General features: G+C 40.6%; 1 protein-coding gene across 3 annotated transcripts in view; it reads left to right on the forward strand.

Moving 5' to 3' along the window:
• The first annotated feature begins 1216 nt into the window (after nt 1-1216).
• UGGT1 (UDP-glucose glycoprotein glucosyltransferase 1) overlaps nt 1217-24173 on the forward strand; it is a 47181-nt gene continuing 24224 nt past the window's right edge. For 2 of the 3 annotated variants that reach the window (XM_005153962.4, XM_031053011.2), the window contains exons 1-18: nt 1220-1260; nt 3804-3936; nt 4353-4491; nt 6367-6449; nt 6999-7129; nt 7890-8002; nt 9165-9339; nt 10647-10743; nt 11678-11756; nt 11959-12059; nt 12941-13040; nt 14112-14172; nt 17166-17257; nt 20730-20880; nt 21133-21252; nt 22341-22426; nt 22884-23019; nt 23968-24099. In XM_005153962.4, the coding sequence (XP_005154019.2) occupies nt 4367-4491; nt 6367-6449; nt 6999-7129; nt 7890-8002; nt 9165-9339; nt 10647-10743; nt 11678-11756; nt 11959-12059; nt 12941-13040; nt 14112-14172; nt 17166-17257; nt 20730-20880; nt 21133-21252; nt 22341-22426; nt 22884-23019; nt 23968-24099 (1782 nt within the window). In that variant the 5' untranslated portion in view covers nt 1220-1260; nt 3804-3936; nt 4353-4366. Of the gene's footprint in view, nt 1261-3803; nt 3937-4352; nt 4492-6366; nt 6450-6998; nt 7130-7889; nt 8003-9164; nt 9340-10646; nt 10744-11677; nt 11757-11958; nt 12060-12940; nt 13041-14111; nt 14173-17165; nt 17258-20729; nt 20881-21132; nt 21253-22340; nt 22427-22883; nt 23020-23967; nt 24100-24173 lie in introns of all 3 variants that reach the window. The other variant, XM_031053010.2, reaches the window with a different exon arrangement.

Consider the following 24173-nt stretch of genomic DNA (forward strand, 5'->3'; position numbering starts at 1 on the left):
GGGTTGCCCCGTGTTTGATCACGCATACCCTGGAATAGCACCATTTCCCATTCCATTGTTCCCATTTAGGTCTTACGTCTTGAGGCTCAGAGATGCAAGTCAGACAGACAACCGGTGCTGTTATAGTGGATCTTGTAATGCTTTTCAATTAAACTAGAAAGAAAACCTTGAAATGACAGAATCCCATCTGAGTCATCCTGAATTTTGCTTCAGCAAACCCTTCAGGTGTGTGGTCAACAACCCTGCAAGCAGGTGCTGAGGAAGCTCTGGGCATGGACAGGAGTTAGGTTCACTTCAGAGGGATACTGCTCTCCCAAACACCAAGCACACATTCTGTGGTGTGCTGCCTGGGACACTGCCCTTACCCTTGTTGAAGGTGGTCTGCTTGGCCGCACTCCCAGCTTTATTCTGACACCACTTACATGAGATGAGCAGTTCTGCTCCCCCATCCCCATGGCTACACAAGATCACAGTAATGCTAGAAAGTACTCAGAGGACGTGGCACAGGTAATGGGCCACAGAGCACATAAAGAATGGTAGAATGGAGTTGGCATCTTCAGGCTGGAATAGGGACATTTCAGAGGCCATTCTGACAGAGAGCTGTAATAAGTATAGTGAAGATGAAAAAAAAACCCCTATTTTTACCTGCTTTCAATCCCCCCTCATATTTACACTATAAACAAGTGAGCAAACGAAAGAAGCTGTTCTGTGCACAGTTCGATCAAGTTCTGGGACTCCTTTTAAAAGCACAGGCTACCAACTAGACCAGTTAATGACAGAAGCAGTACTGGTTCCACCTCTGCCATTACCTGCTTCTTAAACTGACACTGCACAAGGATGCTGGGAAACCTCTGTTCTGCTTGCCCTGATCTTACCTACGCATCCCGCCGAGCGGCGGACAGGCCCTGGGCGCTGCGCCCCGGGGCCCCGCTTCCCGCAGGCCTGACTAACGCGGCTGCTCGGAGCCACGGGCTCCGATGAAGAGCGGCGGCCTTGCTCGCCCGCACCGTGCTCGTGCCCCGCTTGCCGCTTTACCGGCGCTGCTCCGCGGACACCGGTCACACTCCAGCCCTCGCCCCCGGCTGAAGGCGGGCTCTAGGGACGCGGTGCCAGACACCACCCCCCCAATATGGCGGCGCTGTGACAGTCTGGCGCTGCCCCGCGTAACCCTATGGCCCTTCTAGCCCGGCAGCGGAAGTCTCGCTCCCGGAAGCGGCGGGAGCGGCACGAGCCGGAAGGGAGCTCGGCGGCCGGTCGCAGGTGCGGTTTCCACGGCGACCCGCGCGCGGGGCTGGGCAGGGAGCACGCGCGGCCGCTCTCTGAGGCGGCCCCAGCGCGGGAGGGGCGCGAAGAGCGGGCGGCGGGGCCCGGGCGCTGCCCCTCAGGGCGCCTCTGCGGGGCCGGGGGACGGGCTCGGGGCCCCTGCGGCGGGGCCGGCTGTGGGGGGGAAGCGGGCTGCCGGGGCTGGGCGGCGCTACCCGCAGCACCGCGGCAAGGAGCGGAGCGTGGCCCGGCGGAGCCCCGCGGACGGTGTGCGGCCTCGGCGCTGCCCTGGTGTCAGTGCGGGAGGAGTGACAAGAAGGCTGCAGGGGCCGCGCCCACGGGTTAAACGCCTTTCGCCACTGAGGAGCGGTCATCCCGATTTGTACTTACTGAGGCACTTATCACGGTGCCTGCGGGTCAGCAGCAGCCTGTGCGCTGCCGCTCTTTCAGGAGCGTGCTTTGCATCGGAAGCGCTGTGCACTGGGTAGAGTTTGTGAAAGCAAACTGGATGTTGACTGGTGTCACTAGAACCATCTGCTCATAGGCAAAACTCTGCAAGTGATTTTGGACTTATAAGGTAAAAGCCGTGTTTCAATTTCAGAATGAGTACAGCAAGACAACACCCATGCTCACAGAAGCTCTCCAGGTGTTACCACCAATCCTTACTGTTCAGAAGGCTCGGTTGAAACACATTATTTCAGCATTGTGGCCTTGATCCTGGGGTTGGCATCACTGTCTAAGCAGGAGGTCTGTTTTCATTTGAGGTTTGCTGAAGCGGAGCCATTTACCCACTTGTTGCCAGGCACACCTCGCAGGGCATGGCAGAGGTCGGTGCTGTCATGGTCCAGCAGGACCTGGGGCTGTGGGATGATTTATTCCCATGTCCAAGGCTGGGTGTGAAAGTTTCCAGAAGTCAGATGTATTTTAAACTGCGTAACTGGAGGAAAAGGAGTTACAAATGAGTTTTTTTCTTTCTTAATTCAGATTGGGTTTTGTGTTGTTACCTCACACAAAACAGAGCTGGATCCCCTGTCATTTCTATTCATTAACAGCTGGCCTTCATGATCTTAAAGGTCTTTTCCACCCTAATTGATTCTACGACTGAATTCCCATGCCTCTTGTTTCTTCTAGTCTCCATGGTGTGTTTTTATTTCACTTGGAGATACCAGTCTTTCCTTTGGCTGTTGTTATCCAGGGAGTGCAGATATTTCTAATCTGCTTTTCTTTCCAGCTGCCTAAACTGGTGTTAGGGAAAAAATAAAGGTCACGTTTGTCACTTATTTCATGTAATAAAAGGCTTTTATTTCAGTTTTTCCAGCATGGGAAAGCAGGCTTGAGAGAGCAGCACAGCAGTTTTAGTCGCAAGAATGCAGTATGGTATATTCATGTAAAGGTTCCAGACAGCTGTGTATGATTTGCAGTGAATCCTATGGAGCCAGGCTGAGAGAGCTCAGCTGGGTCAGCCTGGAGAAGGCTCCAGGGAGACCTCAGAGCAGCTCCAGTGCCCAAAGGGGCTACAGGAAACCTGGAGAAGAGTTTTTGACAAGGGCAGGTGCTGACCAAACAAGGTGTAATGGCAGGGGTCAGAACTGGATGAGCTTTAAGGTCCTTTCCAACCCAAACCATTCTGTGTTTCTACAGTTCATAAGGACACGATTCTGGGGAGAACGGCAAACCTGTTTTTTTCTGTTGTGCTTGGCAGAAGCAGAGGTTTCACTGCACAAATATTGACTGAGCTTCTTCCTCTGCACACAGTGAGTGGTAGGTGTAACTGTGCGTGTCATGCGATGCCATCTGTCTGCTTCCCAGATGCGGTGTAAACCAAAGGAGTGCAGCTGAGCAAGTTGTTCTTTGGGTATTATAGCAGGGCATTTCCATTTTCAGTGTGAAAGAAAGGACATTAACAATTTAATCATGACCATTTGAACTGTCTGCAGGCACTCAAAACCTGCCTGGGCACGTTCCTGTGTAACTGCTCTAGGTGGCCCAGCCTTGACAGAGGGTTGGACTGGCTGATCACCCCCAATGCTAATGATTCTCTGATTCTGTAATACTGAGATACACAAAGCTACAGATAAGTAACATGTAAGACTTTTTTTTTTATATGGAGATCATCAAGAAAGAGAGAGACAAATTAGATGCAGGTTGTCGGGTGTGATACACGTGAAATCTGAGTGGGCTTTTTTTAAAGTTACAGGACAGAGTAGGAAAAGGTTCATCCAGAAAAATAAGGATTAAGAAGTAATGCCTGGGTGGATATTGGGTGTGTAGTAAATATACGCCAGTCAGGAGAAAACTCAAAACTTGAATTTTTGGAGAATTTAATGGAAAGCTAATAGAAGAATTCAGGTATTCCATAAGCTTAAGAGCTGAGGGCAAGGAAATTCCACTCAGCTGTGTTGTGGTGTATAGGTTAGAGAATATGTGGTCATGGAAGTACACATGGAGGACAGTAAAGAAATGGCGCTTTTTTTCTGGCTCATTTCTCAGGGTAAGCTGTATAATTTGAGTCTGTCTTCATTATTTCATTCATTTTTCAGCTTCTAAAGTTGGTGGTACTTAGTGCATCTGCGAAATGCTTGTTTCTTCATTCCCCAGAGAAGGCCACTGTACCCTGCAGAACCTGAAGGGCTGACGAGGGAACATTCACCTTGCCTGGCTCTTCTGACCTTGGTTAGTACACCAGCAAACACAGTATGTGACTTGATCTCCCATAAAACAGACAGTGGCTTGGTTTGCCACCTACTTTGAAATTCACACTGTTTGTAATACCTCTTGTTAGAGCAAGCAGTCTGTGTCTGGGTGGCCCAGAACAGAAATAGGTTTATCTGAAAGCATAGAGAGAGCTGGAATTGATTTAGGTTAAGTGCAGCTCAGGAGTCAGATCTTAACATCCTTGTGTGTTTTCAAGTTTTCATAGTATTTTTCATTTTGTATGCCCAGGTGAGACTATGATTATCTCTTATACATTGCATTAAATGGGCCCCTGAATCTTAAAAATAGTCCTTAACATATTTGGATGTGTGAGATTCTGTATTTATAAAAAGAGACAATGCAAAACTAACTTTTTTTCCTTAATGTTGTTTAAGGCTTCTTCTGTAAAATGGGAATACTTATTGCAGTTCTTGGAATCTGCTTCAGCTTTTCACTTGTAAGAGGACATTCTAAGGCTGTCACAACATCTCTTACTACAAAGTGGTCTTCAACTCCTTTGTTACTTGAAGCAAGGTAAGTGTATTGTGATTTTTTTTTTGTTGACAAATCAATATGCTTAGAGGAGAAATTAATGTGTTTTCTACTTGTTTTGTGTGCTTTGGGCTCTGGTCATTACTGACTCTTTGGCAGTAATAGTAACACTCAGTTGAACATGATCATTGCTTTGCTTGGGGAGATGGGATGAATATTTTAGAGTAATAGTTTTTGCAGGGTAAATTCTTTCATTGTGCATGAGAACAGTAATAATAATGAATAATTCCACAGTATTTTTTACCTTTCGAAGTTTTACCTACTCAAAGCACTAGTCTGAGAAGTTTAGCATAGTCTCATAACATTCCACAGTAGAAGTTTTTTTACTTCAGCTATGACTGTAGGTTTTGATATATATCTGCTGTTGCTTGCGTACGTAAAGCTTGAGTTTAACTTTGTTCACGGAAACTGTGCATTGATTATCTGAAGTCAAGTCCTTTGGTAAGAGAGCTGTGCAGGTCAGCCTGGGGAGATTTCTTTTACAGCACTAATGACTTTTTACCCCTCTTTTTTTTAAAAGACATTACTTAAAAAGAAAACATGTAAAAATACATTTTAAAAGAAACAGAGAGCAAAAGACTGTCTTTATACTGCTAGTCTACTTACCACTTCAGAAGTCCCCATCATTTCATTCTGCAGTGTTCTTGTTCAGAGACGTCTATGTGAAACAGGGCTTTTAGATGTTTGCGTGTGTATTTCATTTTGTATCACTTAAGGAATAATTCTTACTTACATAAGAATTCTGGGTGTTATCACAGATTGGTTCCCATGAGAATAACTGAGCATTGATGGATTTTGTTCAAACAGGCACAGCTTTTGGCTTTGGGATAGGTGTGTCCGTGGTGAAAGTACTTTTCTACAACCTTCCCTATTGAAGCTGAAGTTTGAGGACTGAAAAATCTGTAACCAATAATATGCCAGGATTTAAATACCCCAACAATGCAAGACCTTTTTGGGGTAAAAGGTCACCCTAAGAGACTGAAATAGTAAGCAAATAATCAAACTGATGTGCCAAAGACTCAATATATACCCCAACCATTATATTCAAAGACTTTGGGTAGGTAGAATGGTTCATCTGGGAGGAACTGCAGAATGATACAGCACTGCAGTGTAAAATCATTCCCGCTGTTCAATTTACTTAGTTCAGCACTGCAATTCATCACCCAGATGTTCAAGAACATCTCAGGTGTTCTTATTTGAGGTTACCACCTCAAGTGAGGATAGAAATGAACACAAAAGCTATTGTGGCAGCCAGTGGGCTCTAAATCTTCTGTTACAGCATCCATTAGCATATGAAGCGTGTTACAAATTTAGACAGGATAAAGTATTTGTTCTTAGCAATGTTTAGAGAATTATTTTACTATTTAATGTTGTGTATCTACCTAATCATATGCTTAATATATGGGGAATGGCAATATCATGATTTGAAGCTGTGTCTTCTCCTTTTGCTCATTTCAAAGCAAACAAACTCACCAAGTCCTGTAGTTCCAACAAACGAGTTTGTTGCAGCAAAGTAAACAAAAATGTATGTCTGTCATAAAAAACAGCTAGCAAAGAAATGCCTTAGAGGGGAGAGCTCCCAGGATGTACACTGGTATCTGTTAGGGTTCTTTGACAGATAACAGGTGCCTTGCAAGCTTCTTTTGTGTAGTCTGTGTTAGTCTTGGCCTGCTACTATTATTTGGTTGGTTGGGGACTTTTTTACCTTTCCGAATCTGCTTTTTCTAGTAACCTGTGATTTTCTGGTAGAGGTAAACGTAGGGTAGGAGCTAACTTTCTGTAAAGCTTTACAAAGTATTACAGTTGTAACTTGAGAGACAAGTCCTAGATGTATCTAACTCAACTCTTCTCCCTCAGTGAATTTTTATCAGAAGAAGGTCAAGAAAAATTCTGGAATTTTGTAGAAGCCACTCAAAATATTAAGACATCTGAACATGATGGTAAGTTTTTCATGGTCTTTTTTGCTGGATGATGACTGATAGATGACATAGTGGAAAAATAAACTACAGTGTTTCATCTTCCATTGTGTTCATATTGTAAAAGTCAAATGAGGACTGATTTCAGCAATAATTCTACTGCAAAGTGCTCAAAACATCTGTTTTGACAAAAGCTGAAGTGGGTAAGTCTGAAATGTGTTTTGCTTTGCCAGTTTCTATTTCAACATGAAATATTAATACGATAAATGCTTTTTCTCTGTGTTTCTATTTATCAAATCAAATGGGAGCTCTTCACTGTTTCCTGCCTCCCCAAGGCTATGTTTGTGTCCTCTGCAATGTATTTAAGTGTACTGTCATTGATTTTAGTTGAAGGTCACTCTCATCCATCTGCAGAATTGGCTGTAATGAAAACTGAGGAGGAATGGACTTGTTAGTCCAATTTACAGTTAATGCCATGGGCTTCTGTTAGTATAAATCATAATTAGGATTAAAAGCCCCTCTTCGATACAAATATAGTATGGAAAGAAAACTGCTTGTACTCTGACTTTGCAGGTAGTGATTACGCTTCTTACCATGAAATGCTGAAAGCAGCCTGCCAGAGTCTGTCACCTTTACAGCAGAACTTGTTGAAGTTTTCCTTGGCTTTACGCTCTTATTCTGCAACCATTCAAGCTTTTCAACAGGTTAGTACATGAAATCCTCAAATTATTTGTACAGCATTACCTAAAGCCCAGAAAGGAGCAAGCTGTGTAAGCAGACACTTGATAGTGTAACAAACGTATCTACTGATTTCAGTGAGTGCCTAATTTGAGTCCATCTGTATATAGAGCAGATGGAAGAATTGGGATTTCAACATGTCTTCATATCATTGATGCCCACTGCACTAACAGTTGTGTGAAAATTTGTATGAGCTTCTTTGTTGAAACCTGTGATACTGCTGCTTTCCCTATTACTCAGTTGTACTTAGTTGAAGGTAGTAACCCATGAATATATAGCTCTAATGTTTACAACTCATAAGTTGTACTTTGTTCTTTCTCAAACTCGTTGCAAACTATGTCACATTATAATGTGCTTTATTTAAGTAATTCTAGAAGACCTCTTCCTTTTTCACCTGGAATCATTTTGTCATTTGATGTTTAACAAATATAGAGGTTTCTGATGTGTAATGCAAAAGAGACCTCAACCAAACACCCTACAATTGCAAGCTTTGCTTTTTGTACCTGGAGCCAATATTACAGTTAATAGTAATAGTTTGGAGAAATATTTATAATAAGACTTAAGTCTCAATTTTGCAATTTCTACCTTGCATTTTAATGATGTAATAAATAGCAAAGAAGTACTAGTTTAGGCTTTAGGAAATAAAAGAAGACTGCCTGCACAGAGAGCTGTGCTTGTTCTAAGGGCAGACATTTAACCTACTCTATCACAAATATTTTCATACAGATAGCAGCAGATGAACCTCCACCAAAGGGCTGTACCCTGTTTTTTGCTGTGCATGGGGATAAGACATGTGAATTCGAGTCGCTTGGAAACCTTTTACAGGGAGCTTCAGAAAGGTATTTTTTATTTCCCATCATAGGATTAGCACTTAAAATTTAACCTAGTTAGACTTACTGCTGTAAAGAGATAGTAATAAACTAATTGTTTCTACATTCTTCAGTGTTGATTTATACTGTCCACTGGTTGTAAACAAGTGGCAGTCTCTTATTTCTTACCAATCCAGACTGAAATGATTGTTTTCATATCACTTGCTCTGATATTATGCTAGGAAGAGGAATGTGCACAGTAAAAGCTGGAAAGCATTTATTGAAGTACAGTAGGGATCCTCAGGAATATCTAAAGCCTTTACCATGCCAGGTGACTAGAAAGAGCTGGGCTACATATTAAAATGATGGTTAATATAACAGAGATGATTTCATGAATGGCTTGAAACATGCACAGTATTTTTCTCTATACAATTTTCTCAGCATTAACAAAGAAAACTATTAACACATGATGTAATGCAAGATCAGATTTCTTTACAAGAACAGAACTTCACTTTAACTTTTAGTAACAAAAAGAAACTATAAAATGTAATAACCTATTTAGAATAAAACAAAACCAACAAAACAAAGCCCTTAAATTTCAGTTTGTCTCCATAGTAATTCTGGTAGTTTTGGGTTTTGTAAGCATAAGGGGTTTCTGATCAATATGTAGACATTGATAGCTCACGTGCTATTCTACTGACTCACTGGGAATATTTTAAATACTTAATTTTATTTTAGACAAAATTTAAATATCTAAGTTGAAAACAGTCTTCTCATTCAGTTTTTTGTTTGTATATTAACCAAGGATAGAGTTGTTGCTCTAGTCTGAGTTCCTGGAACATTTGCTCTGTTAGCCTTTTATTTTTTCTATGCAGAATTTATGATTCAGCACTTGGAGCATAGAAGTTAATTGGAAGTTTAAAGGAAGTGGTTAGTTTTTAAAATAAGGATCACATTAGGTTCAAAATAGCACCTTGCTACTTGCTTCATTTTTGTATGTCCATTTTTAAACAAGCTTTATCAACATGCATCATGTGCTGCCAACCTTGATAATCTGTGCGAATAGCTTGACGTATGTATTCAGTGAAGCCAGGAACAGTGATTCAACACGAGAAAAAGAGATTTTGCTTCTTGCACTGAGTGCAGAAATGCTGTGAAGCACAGTGTGCTAATCTCCAATGTTTATTCTTAGGCCAAAGCCATTTTTGTTCAAAGGGGATCACAAGTACCCAGTGTCAAACCCCGAAAGTCCTGTTGTCATACTTTATGCTGAGATTGGCTCAGAGGAGTTCTACAGAAACCACAAGAGGCTCATTTTAAAGGCTGAGGCAGGGGAAATCACTTATGTCCTCAGACACTATATTGCTGTAAGTATGTTTGTGCGTTGTAACAGAGGTATTTGACATGGAAAAAGCAACTGAACTGGGTTTTATAAAAAGAAACCTGGCCAACTTTGTTCACTTTAAACTGACATTTGCATAATGTGTTGATGCTTGATAGGTACTGGAATACTCAAAAGTTTGTTTTCTATTGCATGCACCTGAGGAATACATAATATTTTAAATCTCTTGCTTTTTTAAATAGGAGGATCATTTGATTTTACAAATGCAGAGTTAAACTCCAGGTTAATTATAGGCTTTAATCTAAAAAAACTTTGTTTCACCTATATTAGATTACAGGAAAAAATCAGACCTTTCCACAGGCAGGCCACTTAGTTACTTGATCTGAATAGCAAGGATTAACTTGAAGGTACTGCTTTCAGATGAAAGGTGCTGTTTCCACAGCAGATGGTTCTGTAATAATGCAGAACTGCTTACCAGTCCTAAAGCATTTTGTCCTGATTTCCATCCCCCTCCCCTAAACTGCCCATCACCACTGGATTAGTGTTTCAAACTACATTTCAAAAGCTCTGAGAAATTTAAGTTATTTGACTTTTTTCCTGCATATTGTTTAATACTGCTAAGACCTGCAGTATAGCAGCTAGTTAGTAGGTAGACTTCAATGCAAAAAAAGCATCAGCTGATTCACTTTTATTGATCTTTGCACTTTTAATAAAGTCATATACTTGCAGATGCCACTTTACTTTTAAAAAGGTGTTTGTTTATCAGTGTTGGATGGAGTAGTTACATTCAGAATTAAGTGTACTGCACAATAGATCTATATACAGCTGTGGGACTCCTGTATACTTCAGAATACTTTTACCAAGTCATCACATTTGTTTCCCATTAAAAATAGAACTAATTATACATCTCTATTGAGTCATTGACTTTTTTTTTTGTAATGCATGTTTCATTTTTGAACTTCACAGCTGAAGTTCCTTTCCTTCCTCTTACTTGATTTGATGATGTGAGTCTGTCCTGTCCTATGTGGCTTACGCTGAATTCTAAAATATCCTTTTGTGTTCCTCTTTACTTTGTGGTTTTCAGTGGTTTTCTGGTCCATGAGGTATCTTTGCTCACTGAAATTAAAAAAGTTGTATGGAAATACAACAGGAAGTATAATATTACAGTATATTACTTCAGAATCATTCGTTGTGTTTCCCTCACTTCTCTATTACCAGTTATGTCTGAAATATATACCGCCTAGAGCTTTCTTACCTTTGGGAAATGGCAGCTTTTCATTTGTGCATCAAACCAAAGAGTGGCAATAATGTACTGTTTGCTTTTCCTTACAGAATCCCAGTAAAGAAAAAGTCTACCTCTCTGGCTATGGTGTGGAACTGGCTATTAAAAGTACAGAATATAAGGCCAAGGATGATACACAGGTGAAAGGTGAATTATTACTTTAAGTATATTAATGTGAACATCTTAATTTTTCAAAGATAATTTTGTATGGTTTTTACATGAATAACTGTTTACCTGAATTTAAAAAAAAAAAAAAAGGTAAAAACCTCTGTCTTGCAATGAGAGCAGTTTAATAATTGAAATAAAAGTAAAATATTATAATAATTAACAGGGACAGAAGGAATAAACAATACTTGGCAACTAGAACATCGGTGTTTTCTCAGCATTATTCTTATACTAAATCCAAAATACAACACTGTTTTAGCTACTAGGAAGAAAATTAACTCTGTCCTAGCTGGAAGGACAGGCTCTCATTCAGCTCCTCTCTGATTCTGTGAATGTTGTGACTGTGCAGTCTTTTATTGATGACTGTTTTGGCTCACCCAGAAGCAAACACTCATAAAAAGGTCAGGACCTTGGGTCAGACTTTAGCATAAAACATCTAGATTGGGGTTGGCTTCTGTCCAGCTAATTAGAAGATCATGTGAGTCTTGCACAGATTTCTTTTTGATGTTTAAGCCCAGAATTGGACTTCACTCAGATGTTACTATTTTATCATGTTTTTTGGAGCTAAAATCAGGGCTGTGATCACAAGTGAAGTTTAGTAGTTGCTCTACAAAGCTGGCATGTTTTGAAAGCTCCTAGGTCCTAGTGAATTCCTCTGAAATGCTTAGCTCTCTGAGATATCCACTTATCTTAAGCTTTTCTTTTCAATAATCCAAATTTGTTTTATTTCAGCTGTTAGTATGCTCATTTGTAAAGGTAATGTCTCTTCAATAAGGTTTAAAAGTTAAACCTGAAACTTGTCTTTTCCTTCTTCTTTTTGGTTGCTGCAGTGTATTTTTGTTAAACTAATCGAAATGAGCACAAGAACTGTTTCTGAACAGGTTGGTAACAATACTGTTGTCTTATGTGTTTACAGGCACAGATGTGAATGCTACAGTCATAGGTGAAAATGACCCTGTTGATGAAGTGCAAGGATTTCTGTTTGGAAAACTAAGGTAGAACTTCTAAGCTGTTGATCTCTGTCATATTGGAAAACATGCAGAGGTGCTCTTGTTTTTTGCTCTATTATTGATTTTTAAATGCCTGAGTTATTCACTGATATAAGCAGCATACTTTTCCGTATGTTAGTTTCTTCGAATTAGCAGCAGACTCTCTTTTAGGAAACCCAAGAAATTGTTTTACCCTCACTCTTTTTAGGCAGTTGTATCCTGACTTGACGGAAGAGCTGAAAGAGCTTAGAAAACACCTCGTGGAAAGTACCAATGAAATGGCACCTTTGAAAGTGTGGCAGCTACAAGGTAATCTGTATGAAGGTTTCACTGTTGTACTGCAAAACCTTAATGTAAACTTATCTTCTTGTGTACTTTATAGATGAGGTTGCTAGTGGCTGCATACATTTGAAGGAGCTTGACTGTAAATTCCTGCATTGGAAAATTCTGGATTTTCAGAAGTACCTTTGTAATGTCCTGTTGAGATAGCTTTTAGAAAGACTGTTTCACAGGACTTCTGAAATGAGGTTTGCTTTCTATACTGTGAAGTACAGTGAGCCACCTGCTCTTAAACTGACTATCTGTATGATCTGCTAAATAAAGAAAGCAAAGGAAATGTAAAGTTTCTTTCCATGGTCACACGCTTGGTGTGGAAAGCTGAGATTTCTCAACACCAAAGAAAAACTGTATTTCAAAAGCATCTGCATATACAACTCTGGCCTGTTTTCCTGGGAATCATCTGTAGAGGCCTGTGGAAAAGCTTTTTGTCCTCTGGAAAAAAGATTAACTGGAAATGCTGAATATACGTTATAGTCACAGAGAATCTACTTATATCCAACAGATGGCTGTATTTCTAGCTTGTAGATTTCTAACTTCTAATAAGTACCCAGACCCCTTCTGAAGGGCAGATCCTCCTACCTCAGCCAAAGCAAAATGGTGATGGTCTGGACTCATTGCAACCACCTGTGGACAGGATACATTTGAAAATGTTCCTTACTTAAAGGCAACTAATACAAGTTGAATACAAGGAAGAAGATGGGGTTTTTCTTTTAAGGTATCTAAAGATGCAGATAGAAGACGAATTTTCATAGGTAACAAATAAGTGCAAACAGTTGAAAGCTAAAGTGAAGATGACTGCCCTCCCTTGTTTTCACTTTACAGTTCTCAACTTCTATTTCTTTCACTTCCAGATTTAAGTTTTCAAAGCGCTGCTCGCATTTTGACTGCTCCCCCTGTGGATGCTTTGATGGTCATGAAAGACCTGAGTCAGAACTTTCCCACTATGGCCAGGTAACTGATTATGAGTTCTAGGAAGTTTTCTTACTATCTTTTTCCCGAGACAGGCAGCATTGGGTTAATGTCCAAGTTTCCATTTGGCTGGAAGCAAACACTGGGGAATGTTTATGCAGAGAAGTTCTTCAGCCTAGGGTTACAAAGAGGACCTTTGCAGTGTTTTTCTTAGATGGCAGTTGATGTGGATGGGTGGAAAATTTACAGAATTACCCATGGGATTTTGTTGTGAAATGCTTCTGAACCTTTGCATCAAGTCCTCAAGAATTTATTGGATAGGTTTTCTGTTTGGTGGCTTTAAGGTTTATCCATTCACTAGATCCCAGTCTTCTTCTGGATCTGCTCTGCCAAAATGCCCAGTCAATCTTATGTCAGAGACTTATGTGCAATCCCACTGTTTTTTAACTTTGTCCATGTCTTGAGCATATTCAAATTCATTTCAAGAAATTCAGCCATAATCTGGCCTGCCCAATCACTCTAGAAATATACTTCTTCTGATAAATGACATGACCGGGGCTGTGAAGATGATATTATAGGAGCTCCTCCTTTTTGAGCAGGTGGAGATACACCTGAAAATAAAAAGAAGCTGAATTCTGATTTTTCACCAACTGATGTTAACATTTGCCCTATTTATAGCTTCTTAAAGTAAGGCACTGCACTCTCATTGTGTTTTTAGTCAGATCTGTAAGCTGTACTTGCCTGTTCTGTGATGATGCAATTACTAGAGACAATAATGTAAGGAAAGGAATGGGAACCCACCATGAGGAGTGAAATCCCCCTATTTTCTGCTGCCAGCCTCCACCTCTGCCTTTCTGGCAGCTGCCCGCTTTTATTATAGTTAGTATGAAATTAGACACTGGCACTTGGCATGTGGTTCTCATTTTTATGTTCTGTTGAATTATAAAGTGCAAGGATAAATAATGCATCCTACTGTTTAATGGTACCATAAAGTGCAAGTGAATGCAGGTCTTTATACTAGGAGACTAAATATATTCGTAGATGAGGTACAAAAAGTAGGATAAGTGGGTATTTAATCTATCCATTCACAACATGATGTTTTTATTTATGTAGAGCCATAACGAAAACAGTTGTTTCTTCGGAACTCAGAGCAGAAATTGAAGAGAACCAAAAGGTAAAGCTTCCAGAAAGCAACATAGTGCTTTTGCACTTATGTTTTAGTATAAATTCAAGCTTTTAAAATAATGATTCTATTTAAAAGTCTTACATTTTGCTAAAAAAAAAAAATGAGCTGGTATTTTCACACACACCTGTGTCATAGTGTGCATCTAGGAATTAAAAAAGTGTTGGACTTTCAGACATGGGTTAGGAACATAATTTAGCTTGTATGATCAAATATGAATGTATTGGTCGTAAATTCTCTGAGTGAGATGACTGTATTGGGAAATGGTGATATGGGGTTTTGTTCTCAGAGCTGCCCCTACAGTGGTTGTTCACAGTTGTCAAGTGTTCTGATAGTTATTTGGCAAGCGCTTGTTCATGTGTATGAAAGTGACCTTCTGTTCTATATCTGGATTAAGAATCTGGTACCTGCATTTCTTTATAACATTAACTTTCAATACAATTAAAGTACTATGTTGTTAACCCTAGAGGAAAAAGAAAACATACAGTGCAAGTGTTCTTAGGATTTCCATGCAGAGCATCTTAATGTGAACTGCTGGATGGTACTGGGTCAAAAATGAAGCAGTAGAAATTGTGATGCGTGTGTCACATCAGTCTTTATTTTGTTCCCAAGTTACATGTTTGTAGTGATGACTTGCCAGCAAACTTTTATAAAGACAGTATTGTCTTTATAAAGAGAACTATAAAGAAATTGTGGGACTGTGCCTGCTGGGTGGCCTTCTTTTAAGTCTCTGACCTAGTTCTTATTTGAGTGGTGGAGCAGATGTATCAAGTCTGAATGCCATAAGCACTGATTTTCCAGGGTAACAGTTAAAAAGAAGCTGGCTTCAAGTTAGGTTTGAATTGTATTCTGGACTTCTCCAAAGCACCTAGATACTAGAAGTGTGAGTGCCTTTTAGTGGAAATTGTTAAGAGTCAAAAAGTAATTACATTTTTAGATTATTTTAAAATTTCTGAGCTAGATGGAATGTAGCTTGTCAGAAAGCTATTTAAAAAACAGATCTATTAAACATCTTACAGTTCTGAGAATGTAGAAGAAATGTAGTTCTCATTGCCCAATTCGAGATGGTGCTTAGATACCTGAGTTCACTGGTGTTTATGTATAAGTCACAGAATAAACTTGAACCCTTCTGCTATAGCTTAGAATGATTTATATTTTGTGCAGGAAATGGGTCCAATGCTTTGTGAGTGAAACTAGCGAAGGAAAAAAATTTAGCAGCTCTCCGAGTAAGTGTACATGTGCTTTGAAAGATGAACACAAAAAAACTGGGCTTGTGAAGGAGAGGTCATTGAGTAGGCTCTGGTGTTGCAGAAAAATGTTTCAACAGCACTGTTGTGTAGTTGGCATTAGCAAAGCACTGGCAAATAAAAAAGTAGCCAGTTGGGAGTTTTCTACAGGCTTTTGTACAGCATTTTGTACAGTTAAAATACCCCTGGCAGTGCAGTCTGGATAGAGTGCAAAATACAAGTTTAAAATGGCAATGAAAACAAAACTAAACAACAGCTTTTACTGTATGATCTATGCTGATCTATTTGTACCTTTCAGTCTCACTTGGTATTAATAGAAAAAATACTAAGTATGTTAAGTACACACTTATGTCTTTGTTTAACATCTAATAAATGATATTTGGCTAGTCTAGTAGTAAATGACAAGTTACCTGACATCTACTTACAAGTCCCTGGAGATTCATGTTCTCAAAGAGAAATCCCTTGTTGTTCAATAGCGATAAAATCAGAAAAGAAGGGATGCGGTTTGACACTGTCATCTGGTGTGGTCTTGAAAGGGACAAGGTATAGAATGTAAGTGCAAATGAAAGCTACCTAGTGGCTTTTCTGTTATATGTTAGATCAGACTGGTCCACAGGTAGATCCATGTCTTTGTGGATTCATTTTTACTCAAAGTTTAGATCCAGATCTGGCTAGATCTAACCCTGCCCTTTAAAACTGTTCTTTGCGTGACTCAGTTTGTGTGGATATTATTTGATAGTGAAGTTCACTGCTATTAGAAAGTTATAGTTTACTATATAATTATCCACAAAAAGATACAGTTTAATACTGCATGTACTCGGCTCTTTTCTGGGAGTCTTTTTATTTAATAAAATACATAAATTCTTCCCAATTAGATGCTGCTTTCCTGTTGTTGGTACTTCACATGGTATTTTGCTATTCCTCTGTTTACTTTGCTCGCATTCCTCACAATATTAGTGTTTTTCAGTGTACAAATACTATGTTTCTCCTCCAGTGTTCATAATGCCTCTTCATAATATTTTGCAACTGGTACTGCAAGACAAGAGGTACTGAAGAAAGCAGTGCAGTTTTTCAGGTTTTAAACATGCTAGAGCTGGGAAATCTGCTTCAGGAGGACTGTGTTTTATTCACGTCTCCCAATTCAGAACTGTAATCTGTGATGGTGCCTCAATTCAGGGATAAGTACCCATTCAAATGGAGTACTGCTTAGAGATATCTGACAGAAATTCCAAAATATTGGTAAGGCTTTTTCCATTGGTGTACTTCCTGGTTTTGGGGAGGTCAGACTACAACGGCAGCTCCTGTACTTGACGGCATACCCACTAGATCAGAACTTAACTGGTACCTTAAACACAGTAGTTCTACTAGGGAGTACCATGCAATATCCAGTGATTTAGGTCTGTTCTGCCCAAAACTGCATGTTAAAGAGCTAAGACAAGTATTTTTAATTCTTTAATCTGAGTATATTTAAAAAGTCAACTCAGGGACTTCCCACTGCACTGCTGAATCATGTAGAAAGAAACAACCAATTTAAGTATCTGCACTAAATAGTTTCAGTTGCTTTTTCATCTGGTACATGTGTGTGCACAAAGTCAGGCAAGTCTGCAGTTGAGAAGCAAAGTGATGCAATTTGTAATGCTATAAGGGATATATAATCCACAATTCAGCACATTAAACACTCTAGTAATGATTTTTCCGTGCAGAGCATTCTTCTAATGATTGTCTACTTTCTTTCAGTATTTCAAAGGAACGTTAGGATTGCAACCAGGAGATTCTGCCTTGTTCATCAATGGACTACTTATTGATTTAGACACTCAAGACATATTTAGGTATGAATGTTACATTTTCCAGAATAATTTTATCCTCATTAGCAGCCTGCATCCTGCTTGTACATGGATGATATGGTCATTTAGACAATGTTGAAACTTCCTAACAAAGTCTGTATCTAGACTAGGTTTAATTGTTAAGTACTGAAAAAAGCAAATCATGGTTCCTTCTCTTATGCGAGTGCATTTCTAACAAAAAAAACTGATGTGAAAACTGGAGTACCCTTGAAGACTGGAATGGGAGGTCACCTTTGTACTATTCTTTTTATCTGTGCTGTGATTAGCAAGATTCTGGTCTCTAAAGACAATCATAGAATCATAGAATAGTTAGGAGTGGAAAGGACCTCAAGATCATCTAGTTCCAACCCCCCTGCCATGGGCAGGGACACCTCACACTAAACCGTATCACCCAAGGCTTCATCCAACCTGGCCTTGAACACTGCCAGGGATGGAGCATTCACAGCCTCCCTGGGCAACCCATTCCAGTACCTCACCACCCTAACAGTAAAGAATTTCTTCCTTATATCCAGTCTAAACCTCTGCTGTTTAAGTTTCAACCCGTTACCCCTTGTCCTGTCACTACAGTCCCTAATGAATAGTCCCTCTCCAGCATCCGTGTAGGCCCCCTTCAGATACTGGAAGGCTGCTCTGAGGTCTCCACGCAGCCTTCTCTTCTCCAGGCTGAACAGCCCCAACTTTCTCAGCCTGTCTTCATATGGGAGTCCCTCATCATCCTTGTGGCCCTCCTCTGGACTTGTTCTAACAGTACCATGTGTTTTTTATGTTGAGGGCACCAGAACTGCACACAATACTCCAAGTGAGGTCTCACAAGAGCAGAGTAGAGGGGCAGGATCACCTCCTTCAACCTGCTGGTCATGCTTCTTTTGATGCAGCCCGGGATACGGTTGGCTTTCTGGGCTGCAAGCACACACTGAAGCCAGCTCATGTTCATTTTCTCATCAACCAACACCCCCAGGTCCTTCTCCGCAGGGCTGCTCTGAATCTCTTCTCTGCCCAACCTGTAGCTGTGCCTGGGATTGCTCTGACCCAGGTGTAGGACCTTGCACTTGGCATGGTTAAACTTCATGAGGTTGGCATCAGCCCACCTCACAAGTGTGTCAAGGTCCCTCTGAATGGCATTCATTCCCTCCAGCGTGTCAACCAAACCACACAGCTTGGTGTTATCGGCAAACTTGCTGAGGGCACACTCAATCCCACTGTCCATGTCAGCAACAAAGATATTAAACAAGACCGGTCCCAACACTGATCCCTGAGGGACACCACTCGTTACTGGTCTCCAGTTGGACATTGAACCGTTGACCACAACTCTTTGCATGCAGCCGTCCAGCCAGTTCTTTATCCACCAAGTGGTCCACCTATCAAATTGATGACACTCCAATTTAGAGACAAGGATGTCATGTGGGACAGTGTTGAACGCTTTGCACAAGTCCAGGTAGATGACATCAACTGCTCCACCCCTGTCCATCATTTCTGTAGCCCCGTCATAGAAGGACACCAAATTGGTCAGGCAGGATTTCCCCCTAGTGAAGCCATGCTGGCTGTCACCAAGCACTTCGTTGTTTTTCATGTGCCCTCGCATGCCTTCCAGGAGAATCTGCTCCCAGATTTTGCCAGGCACAGAGGTGAGACTGACTGGTCTGTAATTCCCTGGGTCATCCATTTTCCCCTTCTTGAAAATGGGGGTTATATTTCCCTTTTTCCAGTCATCAGGAACTTCACTTGACTGCCATGATTTTTCAAATATGTTGGCCAGTGGCTTTGCAACTTCATTCGCCAGCTCCTTCAGGACCCGCGGATGGATTTCATCAGGTCCCATGGACTTGTGTATGTTCAGGTTCTTAAGATGGTCTCGAACCAGATCCTCTCATACAGTGGGCCCAAGGTCTAGGTTTTCACAGTCCCTGTGTCTGCCTTCCAAGCCTTGGGTGGTGCGGTCAGAGCCTTTGCCAGTGAAGACCGAGACAAAGAAGCCATTCAGAACCTCAGGCTTCTCCAGATCCTGTGTAGCCAGTTCTCCCGAAAGCTTCCGGAGGGGGCCTACATTGGCCTTAGTCTGTTTTTTAGCCGCTACATACCTATAAAATCCCTTCCTATTATCTTTAACATCCCTAGCCAAGTTTAGCTCCAGTTGGGCCTTAGCTTTCCTAACTTGGTCCCTAACTTCCCAGACAACATCCCTGTATTCATCCCATGCCACCTGTCCTTGCTTCCACCTTTTATAAGCCTCTTTTTTCTTGTGAATTTTTCTAATCAGCTCCTTATCCATCCAAGGGGGTCTCCTGGCCCTCCTGCTGCACTTCCTTCTAGTCGGGATGCAACACTCCTGAGCTTGTAGCAGGTGATCCTTGAATATTAACCACGAGTCTTGGGCCCCCCTGCCCTCCAGGGCCATATCCCAAGGAACCTTACTAAGCAGGTTCCCGAAGAGGCCAAAGTCTGCTCTCTTGAAGTCCAGGGCAGTGAGCTTGCTGCACGCTCTTCTCACTGTCCTGAGGACCTCAAATTCGACCATCTGGTGATCACTGCATCCAAGACTTCCCTGGAGAGTCACATTTCTAACGAGCCCTTCCCTGTTGGTGAGCACGAGGTCAAGCAGGGCACCTCTCCTCGTCGGCTCCTTTATTGCTTGCAGAAGGAAGTTGTCTTCCACACAATCGAGAAACCTCCCGGATTGCTTGTGCTGGGCCGTACCGTCACCTCAACAGATGTCAGGGTGGTTGAAGTCCCCCATGAGAACAAGGGCCTGCGAGTGTGAGGCTTTTCCTATTTGTCTGTAGAGTTCTTCATCCACAGGTTCCTCTTGATCAGGCAGTCTGTAACATATCCCCACAGTAATGTGTCCCATCACCGATTTCCCCTTAACCCTGACCCACAAACTTTCTGTTAACTGATCACCTGTCCCCAGACAGAGTTCCATACTCTCCACCCTATCCCTAACATAAAGGGCAACTCCCCCTCCCCTCCTACCGGGCCTGTCTTTTCTAAAAAGCCTGTAACCTTCCATTCCAACACTCCAGTCAAAGGAGCCATCCCACCATGTTTTGGTGATGCCTATTATATCATAGCCGTGTAAATGTGCTCACATCTCTAATTCCTCTTGTTTATTCCCCATGCTACGGGCATGTAACCACCTGTGTGGTTTTATTCTGAAGATAGCAGACTGATTCTCAAAGGATAAACTATTGTAAATTCTTCATCTGAAAACCACCCTCTTGGTTAAAATTTGCTCCAATAATGTGGAATTGATATACATATGAATATCATGCTTTAATTATTTCATGTAGTTTTCCCTACAACTACAATGTAATTGAATATGTTTAAGTTAGTTCAAGCCTCTTATGACAGTTAGAAATAGGAAGAAGTAAAAAGTAATGCACAGACAATACCCTTAGGGTAAGAGCAAATTATTTACCTTGTCTTTAAAATTCATCAACGATTTTTCTTTTCCTTCCAGCTTGATTGATGTGCTGCGCAATGAAGCCCGTGTTATGGAAGGCCTGCACAGCTTAGGAATTGAGGGGCTTTCCTTGCACAATGTTCTGAAGTTGAACATCCAGCCATCAGATTCTGACTATGCTGTGGACATCAGAAGCTCTGCTATTTCAGTGCGTATGGCTTTGTAGAAGAGAGATTTTATGTGTTGCTGGACTGTTCCTGGGAACTTGGGTTCTTATCTCACTATCGGCTCTGAAACTGCAGTAAAGAAAGAAAGATATAATTAGCTCTTTTTAAAAAGCTTAACATTCATACAGATCTCAATACAGTGTCTGATCTGAAAATAGCAGCAGGATATTTTCAGCATATATGTATCAGCAGGAGGACTGTCAATCATTTAAATGCCTGTATTTTTTCCTCAGTGGATCAACAATCTTGAAGTTGACAGTCGGTATAATTCCTGGCCTTCCAATGTGCAAGAACTGCTGCGTCCGACGTTTCCAGGTGTGATCAGACAAATCAGAAAAAACTTCCATAATTTTGTAAGTAGTAACCTCACCAGAAATGAAATGTGTGTTGTTTTTTCAACAGCAGGGGCATTAGCTTTTATGACTTACCTACTTCATATATGCTGCATTCCTGTCATTTAAATATCTTGAGATGGGTAGTTTTCCTAATAGGTTTTGTTCTACTTGTACTAGGAAGTTGTGGTTGAGATTCAGAGATTACTGAGCATGATTTTGGCATCTATTAGCTGCCAAAAACTGCTTCATCAGTGGAAAAAACTATCATCTGCTGAGTGAGAATTCAGTGCATTTCAACTCTGTGGTAATACCTGAATCCTCAAATTTGGTAATTAGTAACTTCCAGCCAGGGTAAAAACCAGGTACTTCAGTGTGAATGCATTCTTGCACCAAGTCTTTAAAAAAGATGGTCAACAGCCCTCATCTTAATCCTGAGTGTCCTTTTAGTCTCTAGGTAAACTGCTTAAAATTAGATCTAATAAGGACTGTAAATTATGTATCGTAATTCATGTCATGTGCCCCTATATTAAAAAGGACTTCTGTGATTAGTGGCAAACAGGGACTTGAATCAACTCAAACTGGCAGTATTAATACGTTATCTTTTTCTCTGGAGTTTAGTACTTCTAACATTGAAATTAAGTGAAAAGACAACATTTGGCATGAATAAAGGGCCCTAAATTTATTCTGAATGGCCTGGTTCTGCCTGGCTTTGGGCTTGCTTTGGGAATGTCTTAGCAGCATCAGCTCTCCAGGGGGCTGAGCAAAGCAGTGCTGTGTTCCTCAACTCCAACAGATTATCTCCCATGCACATCATTAAGACTGCATTAATTAAGGGTGGATTTGTGTACTCACAGAGGCAGAAACTTAGATGCTGGCATATACCTGGGGTGAAGATACAAAGTGCATAAGAAGTCTGGTCTTCTCTAGTTAAAGGAGTGGTTTAGACTGGGTATTTTAGATAATGGACCTAAAGACTTCAGAAGAAACTATTAAGGCTTCATCTAAGTAGGACTGCTGATAATTCTGTGCTGAGACGTGAATGAAGCTATCTCTAATCAAAAACTTCTTAAGGGAACAGAGACTTTTCACTTGCAATTTGTATGCAGGTGCTGATAGTAGATCCTGTTCACGAGACCACTGCAGAATTACTGAATGTGGCAGAGATGTTCTTCAGTAACCACATCCCACTGAGGTAACGGCTGTTTTTTAACTGGATTTTTTTTACATGGCTTTTATTTTTCTGACGTTTGCAAATGTAAAATTCTTATTGCTAGAACACTGTAGAAATGTTCCATGTTTTGTATTGGTGGCTGGGGAGGGTATTTATTAAGTATTGGTTCTTATTTAATTTTCTTTTTTAATATACCATTTGCTATTAGCAAAACAGAGTTCAGTTTCTTTAACAGTCCATAAGAAACTTAAAGCAAGTACGTTAGATGGAAGAGGGATAAAAAGCAAGACTCTGATGGGACTCACTGTTAGAGATTGTATGTCCTAAGTTTGATGGCTGGCTTCTGTGCTTGAAATCTTATCAATCTATTCCAGAAAAATTCTTTGTCCAAGATGCTGATCATAGCTGACAATTGTATGCAGAATTTATGATTTATTAGTATAATAGCTTAATGATCTGAGGATTTGTTTGATTGCAGGATAGGACTAGTCTTTGTGGTTAATGACTCAGAAGATGTTGATGGTCTTCAGGATCCAGGTGTTGCCCTCCTTAGGACATACAATTATGTGGCACAAGAAATGGACAATAATTACGCTTTCCAGACTGTCATGTCTGTAAGTATTCATTTTAAATGGAAATTAACATGTTAACATTTTCCGTGTATGTGAGACTATGTTAGTGTGCCAATACGTAGATAGGGGAAGAAATTCTGACTGTTAGCATTCAGAATACCTCTGAACACTACTACCAATACATGCTGCTCTGTGAAGTGCTTCTGACCTAACTTTAACAAGCAAGACTAGGTATAATGTGACACTTAACACTTATACACATTTTTCTGATCCTGCTTCTTTGCTTATTCTGCCAGTGAGTTCTAAACTACTCTATCCCTTCAATATTATAATTTGTTTCTAACAGTTCCTGCTGCATACTTTTGCCACATCAAAGCACAATCTGTGTGCTAAGTAAATGCATTTTTGCTTGTGATTTGACACTGTTGTACAAATCAGCAATCTGGGGCATACTATAACTTCAAACTGATGGTGACCTTAAGAAAATTATTTTTATTCTCATTTTATTCTCAGTACATACGTGGTATGTATTTGTAAGTCAAAGTAAAATCTTGTGCCTTCAAGAGGGAACCATTTACCTACTTTACATATGAGGTCTGCTATACTGTTAAAAAACATGTCTTGGGTTCTGAAGGGAAGGGTAGCTCTTCAAGCTTTACTTGAGCCTTTTTTCCCCCCCCTAAGCACTACCTTTGTCCCTCAAATAACCTTTCTAATTAAAGATGCAAGTTATTACATAAGGAAATACATTATATTTGCCTCCTTCCAACCTCACTAGAATGACAACAAGGCAAAAGCAAGATAATTCTAAGCACTACAAATGCTTAGGAGCTGTTATCACAGCTACTAAACACAAGTACATGTTTTGCAGTCTGGCTCTTAATGCCTCCCTATAATTAATGGAACACAGATGGCAGGTCAGCTTACCTTTGATAAGGACAGGCACTTTACAGTTGCGGCTGTAAACTTGTATTTGTATCCCCCTTTCAGATATATAACAAAGTAAAAACAGGAGATCAGCTCAAAGTGGAGCACGTGGTTAGTGTTCTTGAGAAACAGTATCCTTATGTGGAAATCAACAGCATTCTGGGAATTGATTCTGCCTATGATCAAAACAGAAAGGTAAGAATTCAGGAATTGGAGGGGTTTTCACTTTCTTTGTTTCAACACTGTTTTAGAAATATACACGATTTCTC

The sequence above is a fragment of the Melopsittacus undulatus genome, chromosome 6, assembly GCF_012275295.1.
Source record: "Melopsittacus undulatus isolate bMelUnd1 chromosome 6, bMelUnd1.mat.Z, whole genome shotgun sequence".
NCBI lineage: Eukaryota > Metazoa > Chordata > Aves > Psittaciformes > Psittaculidae > Melopsittacus > Melopsittacus undulatus.